Raw genomic sequence first — 21905 nt, forward strand, 5'->3', positions numbered from 1 at the left:
CTTTCACACACTTTTCACTTAAAACTCGTACACACCGCATCCAATTGAAAATATTATTAATTAAAATGAAAGTATTTAACATTTCAAGTCGAATAAGTACCTGATCTATGAAATTCGAGCGTGTAATGTAGCGTAAATGTCGTAATGGAAGAAATTCTCACTGACTTTTCACCGATATCCCAAAACAGCTCATACAAACAAAAATAGATATGGATTAAAATTGTAGTGAATCTAACCTTTCAAGTTTGGTCAATTTTAAGTATACACATATGCAAAATTCAAAATTTACTCCGGATTTCGGGGCCCAAAGGCCTCTTGAGCCAATTGGCAAAACTAGATTTAATGAACAACGCTCAAAATAAATTTGATTGAATTAAAAAAATAACGTACAAAATCAAAAGAGACCATATATCAAAAACTAGGAAGTCTTCCTATGAAATAACAGTTCTCTATTTCTAGAAATGAGTCACAATCATTTATCGGATTTTACTAGATTGTGATTTCTGTAATCGTCACCTTTGCTTAAATTTTCCTATGATTCCAAATGCAATTTCGAAAAAACCAACACTAAGTATACGAAGCATAAACTTATAAAATATAAAACTCATCCAAGACGAATGTTCTGAAGTAAACTGATAGTCTTAAACTGATGCAATTAAAATACAGAGGGAAATTATCACAATAAAAATTATAAAACAATTGCTATAGTAAATAAACAAAGAAATTACCAAACAAACGAGTACCAAATTTGAGTCGAACTGCAATAGTTTAAAAACTTAGCATAATTACATGACTAAAATAGACCTACAGTCATAAACACTTGAATAATTGTGTAATTAATTGTTCATAATGCACTCAAAATCTTTATCTACTGTCAATACGCTTGAACACAACATCATGTAATAGCAAAAATATGAAACATTGGGCTATTTCAACAGCTGACTACTTACAAAAACCAATTCGTCTACAAATCTACATAGCCGAATAAACAGAAATTTACTGAACAATTGTTTCTAATGCTGGCAAACATTTACTTCTCTAATCTCAACTTTTCCCACTTAAAAACAAAAGGACAATCATACTACATATTTATTTTAAAACATTCTTTGATAATGAAAACAATTCAATGAAGCAACAAGGCAGTAGGCAAAGATTAAATTAAACAACAAATAATCTTATTAAAACTGATGAAATTTATCTCAAATTCTACAATATTTGAAAGCAAGAAAAACAATTGAATCTAGTGTGTATCAACAATGTAATATTAATAATTTTCAATTAATTTACTATTTATATTTAGATGAAGACACGATTGAAACTCTAAAGAGCCAAAAAGAAATGAAAATTTCCTTGAGCCCGTTTAAAACTTACGTTTTATCGCGTCCGTGCATTTCCAGCAGGTAAACATTCTTATTTAATTATTTGTTTATCGTTGTTAGCTAGATCCTTAGTTTTAGCATGGAGCAACTATTTCAGCGATGGGAAAACTACTGATAAAGATCTCAAACGGCCAGTTAATAAAACCGAACCGCAGATGCAATTTAAAAAAGATCGTATCCACTTGTTAAGATTATAGAGATTCTTTAAAAACAAGGCAGAAGGGAAATGTTTCCTTAAATAATAAATTTTCAAAAAATTTCTAATTTAATCCATTTGGACAATTGTAAAATTAAAACTAAGGATTAATTATATTTTAGCATATAACGAAATTTAGGCAGAATAATTACCAAGTTTAGAATAATACAAGCATAATTAACTTCAGTAGCAGAATATATTCCCTTGCTAATATATAAGTTTATGACTATGAGACTATGAGAGTAGAATTATCATAAAAAATTTGTGAGAACGCAGGAACAATAACAGTGAGAACGTTGTACAAATTCCATTCAATTGTTTAATTTTCTTTTTATTGCAAAATCCGAAGCTATCAAATTAGATTAACAATGATGAAATTAAATGAAGAAAGATGGCCAATGCCAATCATTTTAGGAAATGTTGCCACGATAACCGATGGTATAAATATAGGAAAAAATATATAAGAATATAAATAACATGAAAAAACTATAAGATGAGATATATATAAAGAAAGAAATATATGTGTGTATAAATAGAACTAAAATAAAAATTAAAAATATGCATATTAACTAAAAAGAGAAAGAGATATTCTCTTGCAGGCAAAAAACACACAAACAGACAAACCGAAAGAAATACAAAGATAGTCAGACAGACAGGTGCCAAAAAGTTCAAAAATAAATACAGAATTTTCTGCCAAAAAGGGTAAGCGAGTGATTGAGTAGATTAGTGAAATGAGTAAGCGAGTAGTAAGTTAATGAGTGAGGAGTTAGCGAATGGGTGAGTGAATTATTGAGTGAGTAGTGAGTTAGTTAGTGACTAAATGAGTGAGTGGGTAGGTGGGTGAGCGAAGGAAGGAACATCTAGTTTAAAAGTAAATATAGACATTTCTGCTAAAAAGAGTGATGTGATAAAAGGGGTGGGATTGATTCGAGGGGTTGATTTATAAAAAGAGGAAAAATAAATACAGAATTTGAGAAGAATGAGAGGGAGGCGGTGAATGAGTGGCTGGGTTAGTAAGTGAGCGAGTAATGAGTGAATGAGTTAGTAATTGAATGAGAGAGTGAGTTAATGAGTTAGTGACTGAATGAGAGAGTACAGTAATACAGAGTAAGAGTGACAAATAATAATCTTAGTAATTAAAAAATCAATACAGATTTTTCTGCAACGAAAACTATGAGTGTGAGCGAGTGGGAGTGCGAGTGTGCATTGTTAACATCATTACTTGTCCTGCCATACCGATTACACAATTTAATCTTCAATTTTCAATTTTATCCGTTTGTTACAACCAAAAATAAGATTTGTATCAAAACGACATTTCAGCTAATACAGTTGTAATTGTTATAAGATTATTAAAAAAGACAACTGGGCTGAAAAATTGAAACAGTTCGGTGTAAGTATTGTTTGTTTCGTTCTTTAGCAATATATGGTCAAACGTTTGTTTTGGATCAAACAGCCGTGTGATGTTGTACAGGAACTCCTGTACGTGAAAAATTAGCAAAATATTTGACAGACGTGTTGTCCTAAATTGGCCAACAAACCTTAAAAGAGATTTCAGTGGATACTTAACAAAAATAATACGCGACCATGGACCCATTGTAGACCAAGGCGACGCGACGATCCGCTCCTTGAAATTTCAGTGCTAACGAGATAGCAACCGGGTCCCATTGTCGTCCTGTTCGTCCTTTCAACTATTATTTTCGATAGAAAGACGACAAATTTTTCAATTATAACATTTCCGTCGACCCTTGTGCCCGAACGCGTAAATAAAATATGAAAAACCCCTTCTGAGATAATTCCATAGCCTGTTTACAACTCCTTGGTCCCAATGACATCAGACCCCATTGCTCGAGAGCTACGACTCAATTAGTTCATCCCAGAGATTTCATTGCGTCGGAAAATGTAACCATATACGGGTAAAAAATTGACTAATTGTTCTGAGGTTATTAAGGGCAATTGGTGTAATTAAGAGTCACACATAAAAAAAGTTTTAAAATGATTGATATGCTTTTTTTCACCGCACAGCCAGTTTTTACAAACTATAAAATTTTATTGTATCAAGCAAATATACATATACCTTTTTTAATACCATATTGTAAACAAAATGTTAAAATTTACTTGAAATATAAATTTAAAAGTTAATATTTAGTCACGTAAATAAAATAAGAAACGTACTTGTCATTTGTCATTCCCAATCTTTACACCTGACAAGTCTCTACTATGGATTTTATTTTTATATACCATTTACAATGTAAATTGACCCCTGATCTTTAATGATTGATACAAGTAGAAAATACTTAATATGGATACACGAGAATATAATAGATGTACTAAGAATATAAAACCTGTTGCGAAAAACCTCACCTACGTACAACCATACACGTAACGAATATTTAAAGTCTAATACGGCGACAAAAGTAGTACGACTTGTACAACGTAGAAGTGGAATAATATCTATTCATCCACCAAAACGTGAGAGTGAGCGACTGACAAAGAGAGCAAGAGTGAGAAAGAAGACTCACACATAAAATTATAAACGAAATACAGGTTGTTCCACCACAAAGGATGAGTGAGTTAATTAGTAAATGAGTTAGTAAGTGAATTAATTTTTGAGTGAGTTAGTGAATAAGTGTGCGAGTGAGTAGTAAATGAGCGAGTGAATGTGTGAATAAATTAGTTTTTGAGCAAGTTTGTGAGTGAATGAGTAGTGTGAGACTAACAGACCAATAGTAAGAAAAAAATTCTTACACTCAAAAAAGATTTCAAATAAGTACGATCGTTACGCCAGAAAGAGTGAGAGAAATATTGAGTGTGTAAGTAACAGAGTGAGCGAGTTAGTAAGTTAGTAATTGAGTGATTGGTTTTTAAGCGAACTGTACATCATGTTGTTAATTTTTTATCCATGGTATTTTGTTTTTTTATCAATGATAAATTTAACTCTTGACCGTGTATCATAATCTAATTTAATTTATTTTCTGTAAATAAATGATATAACAGATCTCTTAAATATATGTCTACACTCTAATTATTATAAATTTAATAATAAATTTTATGAAATGAAAGCGTTAGCAATGGGGTCTTCTTTATCCCACTTTATGCCGAAATATTCTCGGATAATTTTGAAAAAATGCTTTCCAAATGAAATAACGGATTAAGTCTGTCCTTTTTTGGAAATGCTATGTAGATATTTCAATGTATCGGTCGAACGCTAGAGGATCTAAAAGAATTCCTCCAATTAATTAATTCTTTACACCCTAGTATTAATTTTAGATTGGAAATAAATATTTTTAGACTTAAAACTGTCCATAATAAATGACTTAATTGAAATATAAATATATAGGAAACCCACTACTACAGACACTGTGATACCAGCAGATTGTTCGCACCCATGGACCCAAAAGGCTGATGGGTTCATTTAGCTCATAGACGGTATGTTGAAATTCCCATTAACATATGATAATTTTTTAAAAAATTACAAACAATTAATGCCTTGGCTAAAAACAATATATATCGAGAAATATTTACCGATACGTTGCTAGTAAAAAGAATATTTTAAAAAATTAATTTTAAAAGAAGACAATTGGACTCAGGTTTTTAGGTTTTCGTTGCTTGTCATATATTGGTGAAGTATCAAAATAAGTAGGTGAAATTCTTAAACGAGAATGTTGTAGAGTAGCTTTTAGAGGTACGTGTTAGAAACATCCCTCAAAACCTAGAGTCAAGGTTGACAACCCGAATTTAGGATCATTGTAACCAACAAATCTGTGAACAATCATTTACAAAAAGTGAATCTACATATCCACCCCACCTTCATCATTTCTACACAATATATCGGTCTGCGCAAATATAGTGTGTATGAATTATTGTGTCTGATTATGTGTGGGTCTATATTTAATTGTATCATAGCATACATAGTATATCCATATCTTCATAGCGAATAAATTAAATGTGAAAGACTGGAACATTGAAATTTTCTACATTTATGTAAGTTCATCGAGTATTTATGTGTTGTATTAGAAGACACATTTTAGAAGGAATACGCGTATTGTAAACGATATTTTGTCTTCTACGAGCGGTTCAAATTTCTACTCATCCTTACAAAAATTGAACAAACAACGTGTAAATTGGTTATTTTTTCAAGAGCAAGTAATAAACTTGCACAGAAATAAATATTTTTTCTCACTGGAAATTCTTGAACTAAAATTAAGGGAATGTTTACTTGCGAATGTAAAAATGTTAAATCCTGTTAAGAACACGGATGTTCCAAATATAAATAATTTGATGCAAATTACACCCCCATAAAACTATACGATGGTATCATAAACTTATTTAGACCTTTGAAGAGATCACGAGCCTTTTAGATTATCTTACATATACTTATCTTCAGATTAGTTTACATACTGTAAACATGGAATAAAAAAACGCACAAAAAAGAAAAAGGAAGAAAGAAAGACGCAAGTCAATTACAAAACATACCTATCGATCTTGGAATCTATATAGAAAACAATATGGGAAAAATATCCCATAAGTTTTTAAGCCTTCGCTATGAATATTTCAAACACCACGGCTGGGACGTTTTGCAAATTTGTGTTATTGTATACCAAATGTATACAGCTCAAGAGTTTTTACACGAGCTTTTTCACATCACATGGCAAGAGAAAATGGAAGCGAAAGAACTAAAGAATGAAGAACGCGTTGGAGCATCTCCCCCACCGAGAACGAGTGAATTACTTGGCAAGTGCCTTGACGAATTACAGTCCTTATGAATTTGCACACACACAAATTTTTTTTTTAAATGGACAACTTTCAACCCAGCTATCACTAGCTCAATATCAATCGAACCGTACGACAAATCCAAAAGATTGGCAGCGAAGAGATTCATTTTACTCATTTTTGAACCGATATGGCCACAGTTGAACACAGTTCCTTCCATGAGCTGGCAAATATGGACAATTTTTGCACAAACAGCCACAAGTTATAAAAAAAATTATTAAATTATTTTATTAAAAAACTTTATGAATTTTGAATTTATTCTGAACTCCCCACACCAGCATATAACAAAAGTTCCACTTGTCTACATGCACAATCGTAACTTTATAGGTATACATAGTAAAGTGTGCAAATAAGGACTCGCCCTCACACCCACATATATATGTACAATAAAATGTTCAAATACTCTGCTGTGTAAACATTACAAACAATTTTGGGGTGAATATCTGCACAATTATTAATTAAAAACTGAATGTGGATATTCTGTGTAGTATATTCTATACATAAATACAGAATGGTCCTCCGACTAACTGTTTACTTTTAAATGGATTAAAAAACGTGTAGAGGCCCAAAATCTTAGCTATGAGATAAAAAGCTAAATGTCACACTCACTATGCTCATGCACACATACATTCACTCATACAAAAATGGGTTCAGACATACACACGCGCTCACTTGCGCTTACTGGTAGCGTTCTCACACATACAAATACGCGTTCAGACACAACGCGCTTTCTGATGATAGTGTTCTCATCCACACATGAGCTCACAACAAATACGCGTTGAGACACTCACACACACGCGCTTACTGTTAAAGGTTCTCATTCACACATGAATTCACACATACAAATACGCGTTGAGACACACACGCGCGCTTACTGTAGCATTCACACTCACATATGAGCTCACTCATGCACGTGCTTCTTCAGGCACTTATTGGTTGGTAGCGATCTCACACATGAGCACACTTATAAAATATACGCGTTCAGACACTAACACACGCGCTTTCTGTAGCGTTCTCACCCACACGAGCTCACACATACAAATACGCGTTGACACTCATGCGCGCTTACTGGTAGAGTTCTCACTCACACATGAGCTCACTCATGCACGTGCTCGTTCAGACACTTATACACGCGAGTACTGATTGCGTTCTCATTCACACATGAGCTCGCTCACTCATGGCGTTGACACACAGACATAAATAAATTATCCATAATTATTTCTAATTAACTTTATGTATAGTTTAGTGATTATTGTTTGAAATTCAATTATTTGTGATACTTTTATGAGTTGATCTAAACGAAAATTGTAAAATTAAAGTGTAAATAATCAATTTTTCTACGCTTATGCTCCTCTTAACAACAATTAATGCTATATTTAAGAATGATTTATTAATATTTATAAACAAATGTAATGTTTGTTTTTTGAACGTACCCCTTTTTGAAAACGTATGCCAGATGCCAAATATTCTCAACGATGATAATCCGAGCCATTTTTATGTTGCGGGGGAGAATTTTCCACCGACAAATAATGGACGGTTCGACAGCCGTTGAGACAAGTCGAGACTGAAGGGGTCGGCGAAAAAAAAATCTGAATGTCAAAACTGATAAGGGAGTTATAAAATGATTAACAACAACAAGAGAGAGGGAATAAAAATTAAAAAAATGTGGTGTCAAAGATATCAAATCCCACCCCTTCCACCTAGTGTTGAAAGTTCACGGCGGTTTGAAATGTATTTTACAAACATGCTGAGCGTTTAGAGAGAAAATAAAGTGTTTTTTTTTTGTTTTTTTTAGGTTTTTACCTTAAGAATGCCGAAGAACATCTTCGAAGGCCATTGGCATCTCTCGCCAACAGCCCTGTCAACCCAGCTGGAAAAAGAAAATCACAAATTTCAGCAACTTTTCAAAGGATAACCGTCTGTTGAAATAATGTCTATGTTATTAGCTGCTTAATAGCCTAAACCTGCCTATTTTAATTAGGGGTTTTCCCTTCTTTCCAAACGAATTAATATATATTCTGATATTATTTTTCAAGGTGCAAATGTTAAATGATGTCAGAGCTAAATATAGAAATGAAGTCATAGTCTTCACATGTTACATGACTTGAAAGGGAACGGGGCTGTGGGAGCAAAGAAATCAATTGGGAAATATTTTGAATACATTTAAGTTGTTTTTTTTATTAATGCGAATATATATTAAAGCCTTTCTGCAAGTACAAAGACCCTAGTTGAACTAAAATTGGTCAAAAGGTTCAAAAAATCGAGGAAAAGTTTTTCAAAACAATGTAAAAAGTTAACCTTTTTTCTCTCTAATCGTTCACTTTCCAAACAAAAACGATATAGCTCAAGAAACTAGTTAAATGATTAATTTTTTAAAATTAACTTCTATATTGAAAACACTTAGGTATAGAAATAAAATTAGTTTTAAAATATAAAAGCAATTTTCAAAACAAACATATTTAAATACAGAAAATCTATTTTTGGTTCTTTTTTTTGTTCCTTAATATTTGCGACTTACCAGAGAACAGTTTTTGGCTGATGTCTAAAAAAATTGATCACAACGTACTTCGTAGTTTACCATGCCTATTTCTTGGGGTGTTTTGTTTAAATAAAAATCTCTTTTTATTGTTTATTTGTCAAGTCGTATTGTATTTTCTTGTTGGTTTAAAAAACGTTTGGAGGTAACCGTAAACATATCACCCTCACTGAGGTCTGATCGACCGTGTACTTGGACGATGAAGTATCTGTGATGAGGGCGCTAGTCGTGCCCTAGAGCGGGATTTTCAAATTCGATTTTCATCCAATGAAATAATAAATACGTAACGTAAAAACAGTCATTAGTTATTTCTAAAGTTTTTAGTAATACTAAAATTGTAAACTGTACTGTATTCTTCTATTTCTCATCTCTGATGTTGGATGGTATTGACTGATGATTACTAAAAGCTTCAATAGATTCAAATATGTACTAGTAGTATTATAATATGTATAATACAATATTATATTAGAAAAATATTGTATTAAATAATTTCTATGTAGACACAATAAATTTAAAGATCAATTTATTGTTTGTTTGTGTGTTTGTTCTTAAACCTTAAGCCTTATTTTCATTTCTATGTCCATGTGTATATTATTTCTATGTGTTATGTATGTATGTGTATATTATTATTTCTATGTGTCATGTTATATTTATCAGCATTCCAAGCATTTTAACATTAACTAACTGATGTAAGAACTATTGGTTATATTATACCACAGTTACATTTGGGTGTTCTTATCAGCAATTTCTAATGTATGTACATCTTCAATATTGTAGAGTATACATATTTTGGTAAAGCTCAAGCTAAACATTTTCTTAAAAACCTTTGTAATGTTTTTTTTTCATAACATAAATATTCAAAACACCTATCTTTAGGTTGTTTTGGACTTTAGTATTATACTAAAACTAAAGCAATGGTTTATAATACAATTAAACATTACTTTTAAATACAATTAAATATTATATATATAAAAGGCAGCACACTATACGTACTTTGTCATGTTAAATTTAATTTCAGTTGCAAGTGGCAATTTTTTGTTCCAACATTTTCGAATTTGATTAAACAATAAAAAGCTAATACATTTTTTTTGTCTCTACTTATGATTTATTTTGAAATATTGAAAAAAAACATTCCTTTTTAATGATATAATGCTTCCTATTATTTGTTACTATAAATAAAATTATGATTAATTTAATATTGCAAATCTTGTTAAATGAGAGAGGTATAAAAAATTAATCGTCAGGAAATGAGTTTTTCTAGGACGATACATTACATTTCATTTGGCATAGTACAGTATGTGTATCATCTCTCTCTCTCTCTCTCTCTCTCTCTCTCTCTCTCTCTCTCTNCACACACACACACACACACACACACACACACACACACACACACACACACACACACACACACACACACACACACACACACACACACACACACACACACTCTCTCTCTCTCTCTCTCTCTCTCTCTCTCTCTCTCACACACACACACACACACACACACACACACACATATGCCATTGAATATCAAAGTGGCCAGTATTCAGCCAAATTCTGTGACTAAATAAAATCTCTTATTCTCTTCCTTCGTTTATGTACACAGTATGTTCTAGCTTTTATCTGTAACATTGTCCACATGGGACTCTGTTTTAACGTACTTTCTAATGCTATGCAGTATGGCTTTCTAATAAAAAGTCATCTTTCTCAAATCCTTCTCTTCGCTCTAGTCTACATGTGGAAAAATTGTCGATATGATCCCTTTAGGGTTGGAATTTAAAAAAATCCTTTCTTAGCGGCTATCCATGTCATTATAGGAATGCACAGTCAAAATTTCAGCCCTTTAGATCCACCTCTGTGCATTTTCTGTCAGTCGGTCATGGAACTGTTTTATATATATAGATATGTATATAACATGTTTTGTAATGGTTAATTTTGTATAGTAAAATTCAAAATTATATCATGAAGGATGGTATTCTCATATTTTAAATCTCTTGGTTAAGTAATAGTAAGTAATAAATAATAGTAAGTACATAATAATAAGTAAATAAGTAATGTATACTAACTAAGTTTGTTTAATCCTCCCACCCCAAATGGATCAAAATTTATTTATTTGAAATAAAACACATTAAAATTATGTTTGATAATTATTTTATTAACAGTATAGGACAAACCTTTAACCAAGCAAACTAACTTAGTATCCCTTGTGAAAATAAAATTTGATTAGTCCTATAATCCAATTATTTGCTTTATATATTAAAATGTTAAAATTGTATCCTTTCTCCTCAATTTTAGTTCTTATATTATTTTATCAGATTGTCGTTTTTTAATCTCGCTGAAGAGCATATCGTGCAGCTCTGGTTGTGATCTGCTTCTGTATTCCTGCTGAGCTAGATCAAGGGCAGTTTGTGCCTGTTTAGTCTGAAGGCTAACATCGCAGTTGTCTGCTTTCAGTAGTAACTAAAATTTTGCATTATTATCGACGAAATTATTTAATAGTAATAAAAATATACCTCAACAACAGTTTGAAATCCGCTTTCGACAGCTACATGGAGCGGAGTGAGGCCTTCAAAATTTTGAGCATTTACTTCGATATCTTTGCATGATGTTAAAAGGCACACTGCTTCAGAATAACCTCGTTCGGCAACAAGATGCAAAGCTGTGTTCCCTTTTAAATCTTTGACATTGATTGGGGCATGTCGAGATATCAAATATTTCAAGACGTCCCATCTCCTCTAAAAAATATGTATAACAGTTAAGAAATATTTGAAACTATATGTATATGTATTTATATAAAGAATAGTTTTAAATTAGTCTAATTTTCGATATTGTGTTAACATATTCAAAATGGTTAGGGATGGTTAGGGATGGTTAGGGATATTATTATTCAATTATATATTATTATATATAATATTATTATATATAATATTATTATATATAATATTATTATATATAATATTATTATATATAATATTTATATTATATATGATATTATTCAAAATTCAAAAGTTTGTAAAATTGTGCTACATTGTAGTAAGATCTTTAGTTGATGATCCTGTTTCTTTCTGTCTTGTGTTTAGGGTGTGTTTTATTTTGAAAGTTGTGTCCTCAAACATATAAAAAGGAAATAACTGACAAATGTGTGACAAAACTGATGAGAATAAGCTGAGTAAAGACAAAATGTGCATTATGCATATTAAAAGATATGGTTTTGCTTATTAAAGAACTGCTTTGTTGCTTATCTTGACCAACCAGATACATTTTCATAGCTGAAAGCAAATAGATAAGAGAAAAATAAGTATTTCTCTAGGGAAGATGCAAAGGAAGGCTTAAGAAAATGTATGAAAAGATCACTGCAGGTTCAAGTAAATATGTAGATTCTGCAGTTGAGGCTCTAGCAGACTGCTACAAACAGACTATCAGCATTCCTAAGCAGGAGAAATGTTCCAAGATCCACTACCATGGATAAAATATTACACAATAATTCTTAAATTATGACTACATAGTACTAAATATTTAATCAAGAAAAGATTTTATTTTAGTAAATAAATATTTTACCTTTCTAGCTACTACATGCAATGGTGTTTCTCCATAATTATTTGGCAATGAAAGATCAGAATTATCGGCCAAAAGCTTTATCATATCTAAATTGCCATCAGTTTCCAGAGCTTCATGGAGCGGTGTTTCCCCACGGTTGTTTTGTAATTTAGTACCACAGCAAAGAAGTATCTGAAACAGTTATTTAATTGAAAATAACCACAATTAATGAAAGTTTATAAAATTTACCTTAACACAGTCGACTTTGGCATGACCGTAAGCTGCTCTGTGAAGCGGAGTTCGTTTCCTGTTGTCTACAATATTAGGCAAGGAGGATTCAACTAGATTTTTCAAGCAATTCAAAGCTGCTTCCGAATAGTCATCATGTTTGATCATATGCCTGACAAGGTAATGTAGAGGAGTCTGGCCTTGCAAATTTTCTTGGATGTTCGGGTCACAGCCATGGGTCAGAAGCAATTCAAGGCTTTCATAAATATTCTTCTTTGATGAAATAGCCAAATGTAAAGCAGTCTCTCCATGTATAGTTCTCGCATTAACATCACAATTATGACTACACAAAAGCCTTCCAGGAGAAGAATAATCATAAAATACAATACAAAAACGGTCAAGCAGACAGCAAAAAAGAAATTCTCAAGTAAAATATTGAATAACACTTTATTTCATATTACACATCAGTTAATCAATATTTCATTCCCCTTCTTTTAAAAGGCAGCTTTAATATATAAATGATTAAACAGTAATGCAGCAGTTACATGTTTTAAAATATTGCTATCAACATTTTCTTTTAATATTACCTTATTATATCAACATGTCCATTTTCTACACTGAGCAAAATAGGCGGTTTTCCATCACCTTCCCAATGCGGCTGATTTATATCTACATTTTGTTCTATACAAGTCATCACATCATCATAATTACCATTTATAACTGCATTAAAAAGCTTGAATTGAGACATTTTAATAAAATCTGGTTCATGTTATGATTGCACAATCCAATGTTGGGTCATACTGACCATGGGTCCGTATAAATAATTTTTGGGAAAAGAAATGATTAAATAAGCATAAAACAAGCAGTTCGGATTTCATTAATTAATGATGATATATTAATTTTAAGAAGGGGAATTATTTTGTACTCTATTTTCATGAAACTTAAATTTATGTTAAATTATTCTACTAGAATTTTGATATTCGTTGAATAATATTTTAACTAAACAAAACATTTTTACAGAGAGAGTGAGAAATAGAAATCAAACCGTTTAAATTTTTGTAAATTTTATGCAAATCGGCAATAATTTTAATTTAATTAATGTCCCAACTTCCCTTTTATCCTGCCTAATCATGAATAAATGTATTAATTGAAAACTAAACACATTATCATACAATTCCAGTCGTCATTCCCCCTTCTTTAGAAACTATTGTGACTTCTATTATTTCATTTTAAGTTTTCAGGATAATTATCCCGTTACACTATGGCTTTAAGAGATATCCCTTGGTCTGAAGTTAAAAAGCATGATGGTAAAAATGGAAGCTACTGGGTGGTGATACATGGAATGGTACATGATGTGACCAATTTTTTAGAACAGGTATAATTCAGACTTTCTTTTTCATTTAAATATTTATTTTTCTCATAATATAATTATATTATTTCAATATAATATATTTAATTATATTTTATGAAATATTTGTATATTTGTACTAGGTAATGTACACTTCTAACATATATTACTGTGTGTTAATTTTATTTGCCTTTTGGTATCAAAAAACCAACATTTTTCCTTTCGAAAAACTTCATGTCAACATAATAACAGAAAAACTTTAGGATTGACCAATTAGTTATACTATTTATTTATTTTCTTTTTTTTATTTTGTCTTGTGAAATATGTTACAGTTCGTAATTTTTCAGTGACCTCGCCGATTTGTATAAAACCTAAGAAAATTTCTAATTATTGTTTTCCAGTGATTAGTTGCAGTTTTTCTCTTTCTTTTAGATGATAATAGCCCTGAAGTCATTTCAAATAAAATTATTAATAAGCTAAACCCAAAATAACATTTAATTTTATATTATACTGCTTTAAACTGTTAATAATTATGGCAAATTTTTCTTTCTTGGTCAATATAATCAATATAATCTTCATCAAAAAAATAAAACATCCACATAAAACACAAACAAAAAATTAAATTGGTTGTTACATTTTTGAAGACCTTATTGGCAGGAAAATAAATTTATTTTATTTTTTCAGCACCCAGGTGGTGAAGAAATTTTGATGGAGCTAGCCGGAAAAAATGGTACAGAATGTTTTGATGACATTGGTCATTCGGATGTAGCGAAAAACCTTGCTTCAGTTTTCCGAATAGGAAAAGTTGTTGAGGTGATTATTTTATTTATTTTTTAAAATTTATTTATTTAGTAAAAATCAGACTGTGTATCAATTGACATGAAGTGTTGTAATAAGGTATTGTTTATTCTAAGGATTTTTATACATTTACTTTAGTTCATAATTATTATTTTGTAGAAAGGATATATCTGGAAAGTATACTTTTGCATTAGGGAGTTCCAACTCATATTTCTGAGTGGTTCTGGGTTCAAATCCCGGCAAACCCCTTGGGATTTTAATTATTTGTTTCATCCCTCGTCCCCAACACCCAACCAGTCTGACGTTATGTTTGTATCATGCAGTATAACCAACTTTGTCATCAACCAGCTAATCATAGGCTATTATTAAATCTCTACAAACTAATCAAAATGCTCAAACTATTTTCACAAACATTTGAAAAATGGCTCCATACCAAGGCAGATTTTAATTCAGCTCAGATATTCCACAAACAGTATACCATTAAACAACTATTTTACAAGAAGACCTTTTGAAAGAGTATTTCCTTTGGCTTATTAATCTGTAATAGAATATTATATCTGAACGATACACTAAAAAATTCTCATTGTTGAATGGAAATAATCATAATATATTCAATTATCTCAATTTACAACTAATTTTCTATTTTCATAATTAATAAACAAGAATCGGTCATTACTTGAAAGACAATTGTACTAAATAATTAATTTCAACAGGGTTTAAATAAATTAAAATTTTGCACAATATAAAATCAACCCAAGCTTTGTACGCCTCGAATCATATATTAACTGTCTTGATTTTTCCTTTCATGTTTTTAGATGGTCATGGGTTCAAATCCTACTCATGACACTAGCTTTTTCATCTCAACCAAGACCTTAGATTAAAAAAAGTATAATTAATTATATTTTATATTGATTTTAACATTTTTCAGTTGTTAATATGAATCTAGACAGTTTAAATGTAATAATTACACCCCGATTATACCTAAAAAGCACACTACTTGGTTATTTTAATAATAAACATACACAATTTTAGCAACTGTACTCACAGATTTTTGCAAACATTGTGCAAATCACTGCAAATAAATATATTTATAATCTTTTATAGATATTAATTTTTTATATGCTAATACTGATAAGCTTATGGAGCAAGACGTCTTAAGTTTCAAGGTGTTTGTGCTTTGTCTTGAAGTTATGAACTATAGGAAAAGTGTAATATTATAACGATTTGAAGATTTTTCAGTTAAATTGGGGCGGGATAGATTTAATTATAGGCCAATCTTGGCCTTCTATTTGATAAAATATGAGAAGGGGGAATTGAGGGCGTTTCAAAAAAACGCTATGTCATCTTTGAACTCTTCACTTTATTTTCTTTTTGCTTTTTTTTAGTTTTTGTCAATAAGCCTTTCAGCCTACTCTTTGACCCTGGAATTTATTTGAATATTGAGTATTTAAACAGGATTTTTTAAGATTTTTTTTTAGTTTTTTGGCTTGTTTAGGTTTTTGCCAGTATCTGAAGAAATATATTGGATCGTCTAGGGGTATATTTCTGCGAGGATGCCCACCAAATAGAGAGATTCGTTGGTAGCACTGTCCACTATCTCGGTCTGTCTTGATTGGTCGTTCTTGCCAATTTCTCAATTCTCATTACACTTGTTGGTCCCCTAATCGTCGTCCTTGGTGATCGTCGTGCCGATCTTTTATTCTCTTAAGAGAAAAAAAATCCCGTTGGACTTCGAATTACCTTAAGTTTTGTTTTAATTTACCTAAAGTCCGAACCGGTTGAGGCAAGATGTCGAAATTATTCCGATTGGATGAGGTGAAAAAGAGCAAAGAGGGCAAAACCAACTTGATTGTCATACACAACAACGTTTACGACGTTACCGACTTCCTCAACGAAGTAACTATAAAATATATTTATCTATTACAGCTTTAAAGTATAATACATGCCAAATTAGTGTTTAACATTAGTAAGATAAACTTTTTGCAATTCGGCAAATTGGGCTATTGGACTTAAAATTTAGACATGCTCAGACAAAAAAATGTTATCTTTTACATTTAAATTATCTGTTAGAAGTGTGCACTCCATTTTCTTTCTTGCTTTTTCGGTCTAATTGCCTAAAATCAAAGAGAAAAAAAGAAACCTTTATCTAGAATTCAATAATTACTTCTAAGATTCTTATGTAATGAACAGCAAGTCAATGCTGATTTGCTTTGTCACTGATTCTGCCCCAACATGAGTCGGCATTTTTTTTTTCAAAAGATATTTTCAAATTTACAATTTTGCATTTGTTTTTTGTTTTTTCAATAATTAACATTTTTTAAATTATATTTAACAAATTTTTGAAGAATGGTGGCAAATTGGGTATGATATTTTTTTTAAATATATAATCCAAAAACGAATAATGTTTAATGTGAATTATATGGTTAATATTTTTTTTTCAGCACCCTGGCGGTGAAGAGGTCCTCCTAGAACAGTCCGGCAACGATGCTACCGAGGCTTTCGAAGACGTCGGCCATTCAACAGATGCCAGAGAGATGATGAACAAATTCAAAGTTGGTGAACTTGTAGAGGTAATTTATTTTTTTTATGTTTACGATTGGCAAATAAAAATTCTTATTGATTTGAAACTCCCTTTAAGTTAGTAAATATACATAATTAATTTATACAAAAACACTACAATTCAATAATAGCATATGTAATTCATATTTTATTCTCATTTTTAACATAATGTAAACTAATTATGGTCTCTGTGAGCATTAAAATCGCTAATTTTTGAATTCTCAAAATGTATTTATGACTATGCGAAAATTAGTAAACAGCAAATATAATACATCTTAAAACAGCATGGGTTGGTAGGCCGGTGCATCCTTGCTGATTGGGGACCTCAGGGCGGTATGCCCAGGACCCCCGTAGGATGTGGACTTCTCCATAGGTGTATATTGCAAATGGTTTTTATCCACATCCTCCAAAAGGGATTCAGTCACATAAATGTACATTGCTTGTCAGGGCTGCACTCACCTCTTCGAGTTGGGTTAATAAAGGCAGTGATGGTCTTTGTTGGTTTTTTGCTTATAATTTTAAAAAAATCTATTTTTAAAATGATTAATTAATGCATTTTTGGCCATGATCAAAATCTACTGCTTTTTACCCTTTATTAATCATATCTATTTATTAAATCTATGCAGTCTTCAGTAATGCTGTAATTTAGTCATTTCTAAGTTAAATAAAGCTAAGAAAATTTATTTACTCTCTTTTCACACAATTTTGTGTGAAATATCACTCTAGTTTGTTTGATGATGGTTAACCCATCAGTACCACCTGTTGTATGGGTGTGTTAAGATCCACCCATTACAATAAACCCCAATTTCAATTGTGTCGATTATAGAGGGGGAGTTTGTACTGGTCAAAAAATATTGTTTGTTGTACACAATTCATACTATTTTATATTTTTCATAGAATCACATTTAGATAATCGATACAAAAAAAAAATCAACCGAATCTCTTTTTTAAACTTACATAAAGACGTGTTGTTTAGCGACTGTTGGTTTAATAAGATGTTGAAGTAGTGGGGAGCAGTCAGGATAGATGTATTATACAAGAAAAATGTGAAAGATTATGTTAGTATAAAGTTTAATCAAGGTATTCATATGTTTTTACATTAACACACGTGCACGCACATGCACACACATACAGAGAGAGAGAGAGAGAGAGAGAGAGAGAGAGAGAGAGAGAGAGAGAGAGAGAATTAATTACAGAACAGACACCTGCAAACTCAGCCATAGCTTCACCAACATCTTAAAACAAATATATTTTTTTGGTTCTTTTTGTTATTGTACATAATAATTAACCTCCTTTCTAATACAATAAACCAAATTAAAATAAAACAAATTTTTATTAATAATAAAAATTAAAAGCACTACTATTTATGTGAGTATGAATACTTTGATTAACTAAAAGTCATCTTTACATTAACATAATCATTTTTTTCACAAATTTAACTATAATCATGTTTGTAATTTACCAAATTCTTGAAGATAACCTGAATAACTATAATAAAGTCAGCAATTAAATAAAAAACCATTTGGTTAAAGATATTTCACGCTTGTGATGCATTATATTTATTCATCCATCATGACAAATCTTGTTGCATCTTTTTTATCTTTATAAAACTCAAACAGCTGGAATAGCTCTTTTAATTTGACAATTTTGCGTAAGTTGACTCAAGTGGGGTAACAGAAAATACAGTTGACAATACCTCTGAAGGAGGACCAGACCAGAGAGCTAGGGGAGAAGTAAAAAACTTGGTAAAAAAAAAAAATTAAAAAAAATAGAAAAGAGGAAGGAAAGTAAACCTAGCTTTTCTAAAACGTTTTGCAAAACGTTAACAATTTATTTCTTTATATGGACATGAATTGTACATGCCAGTTTTTGAAAAGTAAATTAGGCTGATGGGATATGGGGTACTTTCCATAACAGTCGTAGACATTGCGATCATACCCCATTTTAGAGGGGTTTTAAAAAAGTGGAAATTCTATCGTTTTGCCAAGGCTTTGCAGACATTGCCCATCAGAAGAAGTGTCCTCTGTTATGTTTGATGTTATTACCATTAGAGTATTGAGGATGTTGGGTTGAAATCCAAGTATTGTCACCAATTGTATATGGGATATTGGGTTGAGATCCCATCAATTAATTGTATTGGATATACAAAACCCCCACCTTTTTGCATAAACTGTAAGGTTATGTTGTGATCCCACAAATTGAATGAGGGACGTTGAGTTTAAATCCCACTACTGTCACCAGTTAATAATTAATAGTTAGTCAGTCAATATCAGGCCCATTGGGAATTATAGGCTTCATATTGAATTTTTACTTTTTTTCCATCCTTTTCATTTAGTTTCCCAAGCTTAACATTTTTTAGATTTATCCTTTCAATTTTGTAATTGAGTAACTAGAACATTGCCCTCTAATGTGTGTTGTTTAGTGACTATTAGTTAATGATTATTTGAAGATTGTAAGATGCGGTCTGGTGTGATGTAAGTTTTAGAAAATGTTTTTCTAAAACCTACATCACACCAGACCTCATCTCACAATCTTCAAATAATCATTAACCTCTGTTTTTTCCATTTATAATAAACAATGATTGTGCAATGTTAAATATTAGAATGCATAGAAATCTTCATAAATTCATCATATAGAGAGATAAGATACAGTGTATAATACTATACATTACAATATTAATTAATTTTAATTAATTAAATATTAATATATGTATATGTCAGATAAAATAAACTATATTTGTATTTAACAGGAGGACAAGGTTAAGACTGAGAAGAAATTTCCAAATTGGAGTTCAGATGTCTCACCATCTGCAAACAATAGGTATGTTTTGTGTAATTATGACAAAATATAACAAAAAAATTATGTATGTTGTTTGCATGTTTGTATTTCAGTTTGACCCATTATTTAAATATTGTTATATTATTTTATTAAAATAAAATTATAGTTAATTAAAAGACTCCTCTCAAACATCCTAATTTTTTTTTTTTTTTTTTTTTTTTTTTTTCAGCTCATGGAAGGCCTGGCTAGTCCCTATTGTGTTTGGAATTGTAGCCACAGTGATATACAGATTCTTTCTGGTTAAACAATAGAGCCTTCAACAAGTACGATATATAATTAAAACATTATTGTGGAAACCTTCACGTATCCTACCTTGAACATCTTTAAGGTTTCTTTGAAACAGTTTTATAAAAATCAGAATTTTTTAACTTTGACACTTGTTGCTGTTACCTTTAAAAATTATATTTTATTTTATCTGTACGCGTTTCTCTATTTTTAACCATTTTTGTCTTAATTTCATATGAATATTTTTCATTGATACTTTGTTATAACTTTAAAATTATTCATTCCATTAAAGAAAAAGAATACAATTGATTTTCTTCTAAATGGGGCCATTGATATTAGTAGTGTTGTTAATAGTAAAAGAATTCCTTTAATTTTAAGTAATGTATTGACAAGTGCTGTAGTGTTTTTAATTTGAAATAATTTTTCTTCTATTTTAACTTTTAATAAATTTGTGGCAGAGGTATTGTATTTTATGACAACTCAACTTGACTCCCGACTGTTTGTCATTCCAAATTGATTTACCCTTGACTCCATTTGGCCATCCTAACATTCTTTCAATACCCCTATTAAATATTCATCATCTGTATAGGCATACATTACATTGTGCTAGTAAAATTTGTACTTTTGCCAATGTTCACCATTTGGCCTTGCTTTGTTCTTTTCACATCTAATTATATTTTCAGAACATTCATACTTCAATTATTTAGTATATCGAGAAACTAAATTACTTTATATGACACAGTTTATTTTCATCCCATACTTGTTTAATTTCTATTCAGTCTTAAGCCATTTGACAAGCATCAGTCATTTATTTCATTCCTTTAATTCAATCATCGATAGACGTGTTTGGATCCCCTCCATCCTGATGATGAATGTTTTTAATTCCATTAGATTTCGTGGTCCAATTGACCAAATAAATTCTTTTCAATTAATTAATCTTTAAGTAAGATATTGGTTGAAATAAAATAAAAAATTGGATTGAAGTGGGAAGTTGGTGTCCGAGTGGATCGAAGTTTAAGCTCAAATGGTAGAGCAGTGGCGTATTTAGCCGAAGGTCATGGGTTCGAATCCCGCTCGTGACACTGACTTTTTTATCTCAACTAATACCTTACTTAAAGATTAATTAATTGAATGTTTTTAATGCTTGAAATTGGATTGTTGTAAACAACAAATCTGTTAGAAGAACTACCATTTACAAAAATTGAATCTATTTACTCACCCCACGTTCATTATTTCTTCCAAGACATGTATTGACCTGTGTTTTTCACTTGTTGGCGATGTAGCAGCTCCTTACAAATTGTCCTCATTTCTGGCAATCTGGAGGACCCACAGGAAAGTGACTTTTTTCTATTTCTGCTAAACATTTGTTTTGCCCGTCTTTTATTGTCTGCTTAAATGAAAAACTAGATTCCCACAGTATTTAAAAGATATCGCATAACCCTAATAGCTAGTCATGTGGAGTACATTTTATAAAAATTGTTATAGCAATAT

The 21905-nt window shown here is 30.9% G+C and overlaps 3 protein-coding genes and 1 long non-coding RNA gene across 9 annotated transcripts in view; 2 read left to right on the plus strand and 2 right to left on the minus strand.

Moving 5' to 3' along the window:
• The window catches only part of LOC106666358, a 1809-nt gene extending 212 nt beyond the window's left edge, over window positions 1-1597 (plus strand). The window contains exons 1-3 of one of the 2 annotated variants that reach the window (XR_001340412.2): window positions 106-1243; window positions 1301-1400; window positions 1452-1597. This is a non-coding gene — a long non-coding RNA (uncharacterized LOC106666358). Of the gene's footprint in view, window positions 1-105; window positions 1244-1300; window positions 1401-1451 lie in introns of those variants that run through there. The other variant, XR_001340411.2, reaches the window with a different exon arrangement.
• LOC106666357 overlaps window positions 1-9284 on the minus strand; it is a 46552-nt gene extending 37268 nt beyond the window's left edge. Inside the window, exons 1-2 of one of the 5 annotated variants that reach the window (XM_014393496.2) lie at window positions 8864-9284; window positions 8149-8215 (exon numbers count right to left, since the gene is read on the minus strand). Coding sequence is in view for 2 of the 5 variants with exons in the window: in XM_014393499.2 (XP_014248985.1) it covers window positions 7779-7837 (59 nt within the window). In the remaining 3 variants the exon portion in view is untranslated. Of the gene's footprint in view, window positions 1-3141; window positions 3177-7778; window positions 7888-8148; window positions 8733-8863 lie in introns of those variants that run through there. The other 4 variants (XM_014393501.2, XM_024229466.1, XM_014393499.2 and 1 more) reach the window with 4 other exon arrangements.
• A 1747-nt stretch (window positions 9285-11031) lies between these two features.
• LOC106666308 (serine/threonine-protein phosphatase 6 regulatory ankyrin repeat subunit A-like) lies at window positions 11032-13567 on the minus strand. The gene is made up of 5 exons (XM_014393393.2): window positions 13234-13567; window positions 12668-13001; window positions 12440-12610; window positions 11395-11616; window positions 11032-11341 (listed from the first exon to the last, which is right to left on the minus strand). Exons 1-5 carry the CDS (start codon window positions 13392-13394, stop codon window positions 11180-11182), a joined length of 1050 nt encoding a protein of 349 aa, XP_014248879.1. The 5' UTR covers window positions 13395-13567; the 3' UTR covers window positions 11032-11179.
• A 325-nt stretch (window positions 13568-13892) lies between these two features.
• Window positions 13893-20910, plus strand: LOC106666406 (cytochrome b5). The gene is made up of 5 exons (XM_014393593.2): window positions 13893-14021; window positions 14679-14807; window positions 17234-17362; window positions 20101-20171; window positions 20359-20910. Exons 1-5 carry the CDS (start codon window positions 13908-13910, stop codon window positions 20438-20440), a joined length of 525 nt encoding a protein of 174 aa, XP_014249079.1. The 5' UTR covers window positions 13893-13907; the 3' UTR covers window positions 20441-20910.
• The last annotated feature ends 995 nt before the right edge of the window (window positions 20911-21905 follow it).

This window comes from Cimex lectularius, unplaced genomic scaffold (genome assembly GCF_000648675.2).
Source record: "Cimex lectularius strain Harlan isolate CLEC.00 unplaced genomic scaffold, Clec_2.1 scaffold236, whole genome shotgun sequence".
NCBI classification, from domain to species: Eukaryota; Metazoa; Arthropoda; class Insecta; order Hemiptera; family Cimicidae; genus Cimex; species Cimex lectularius.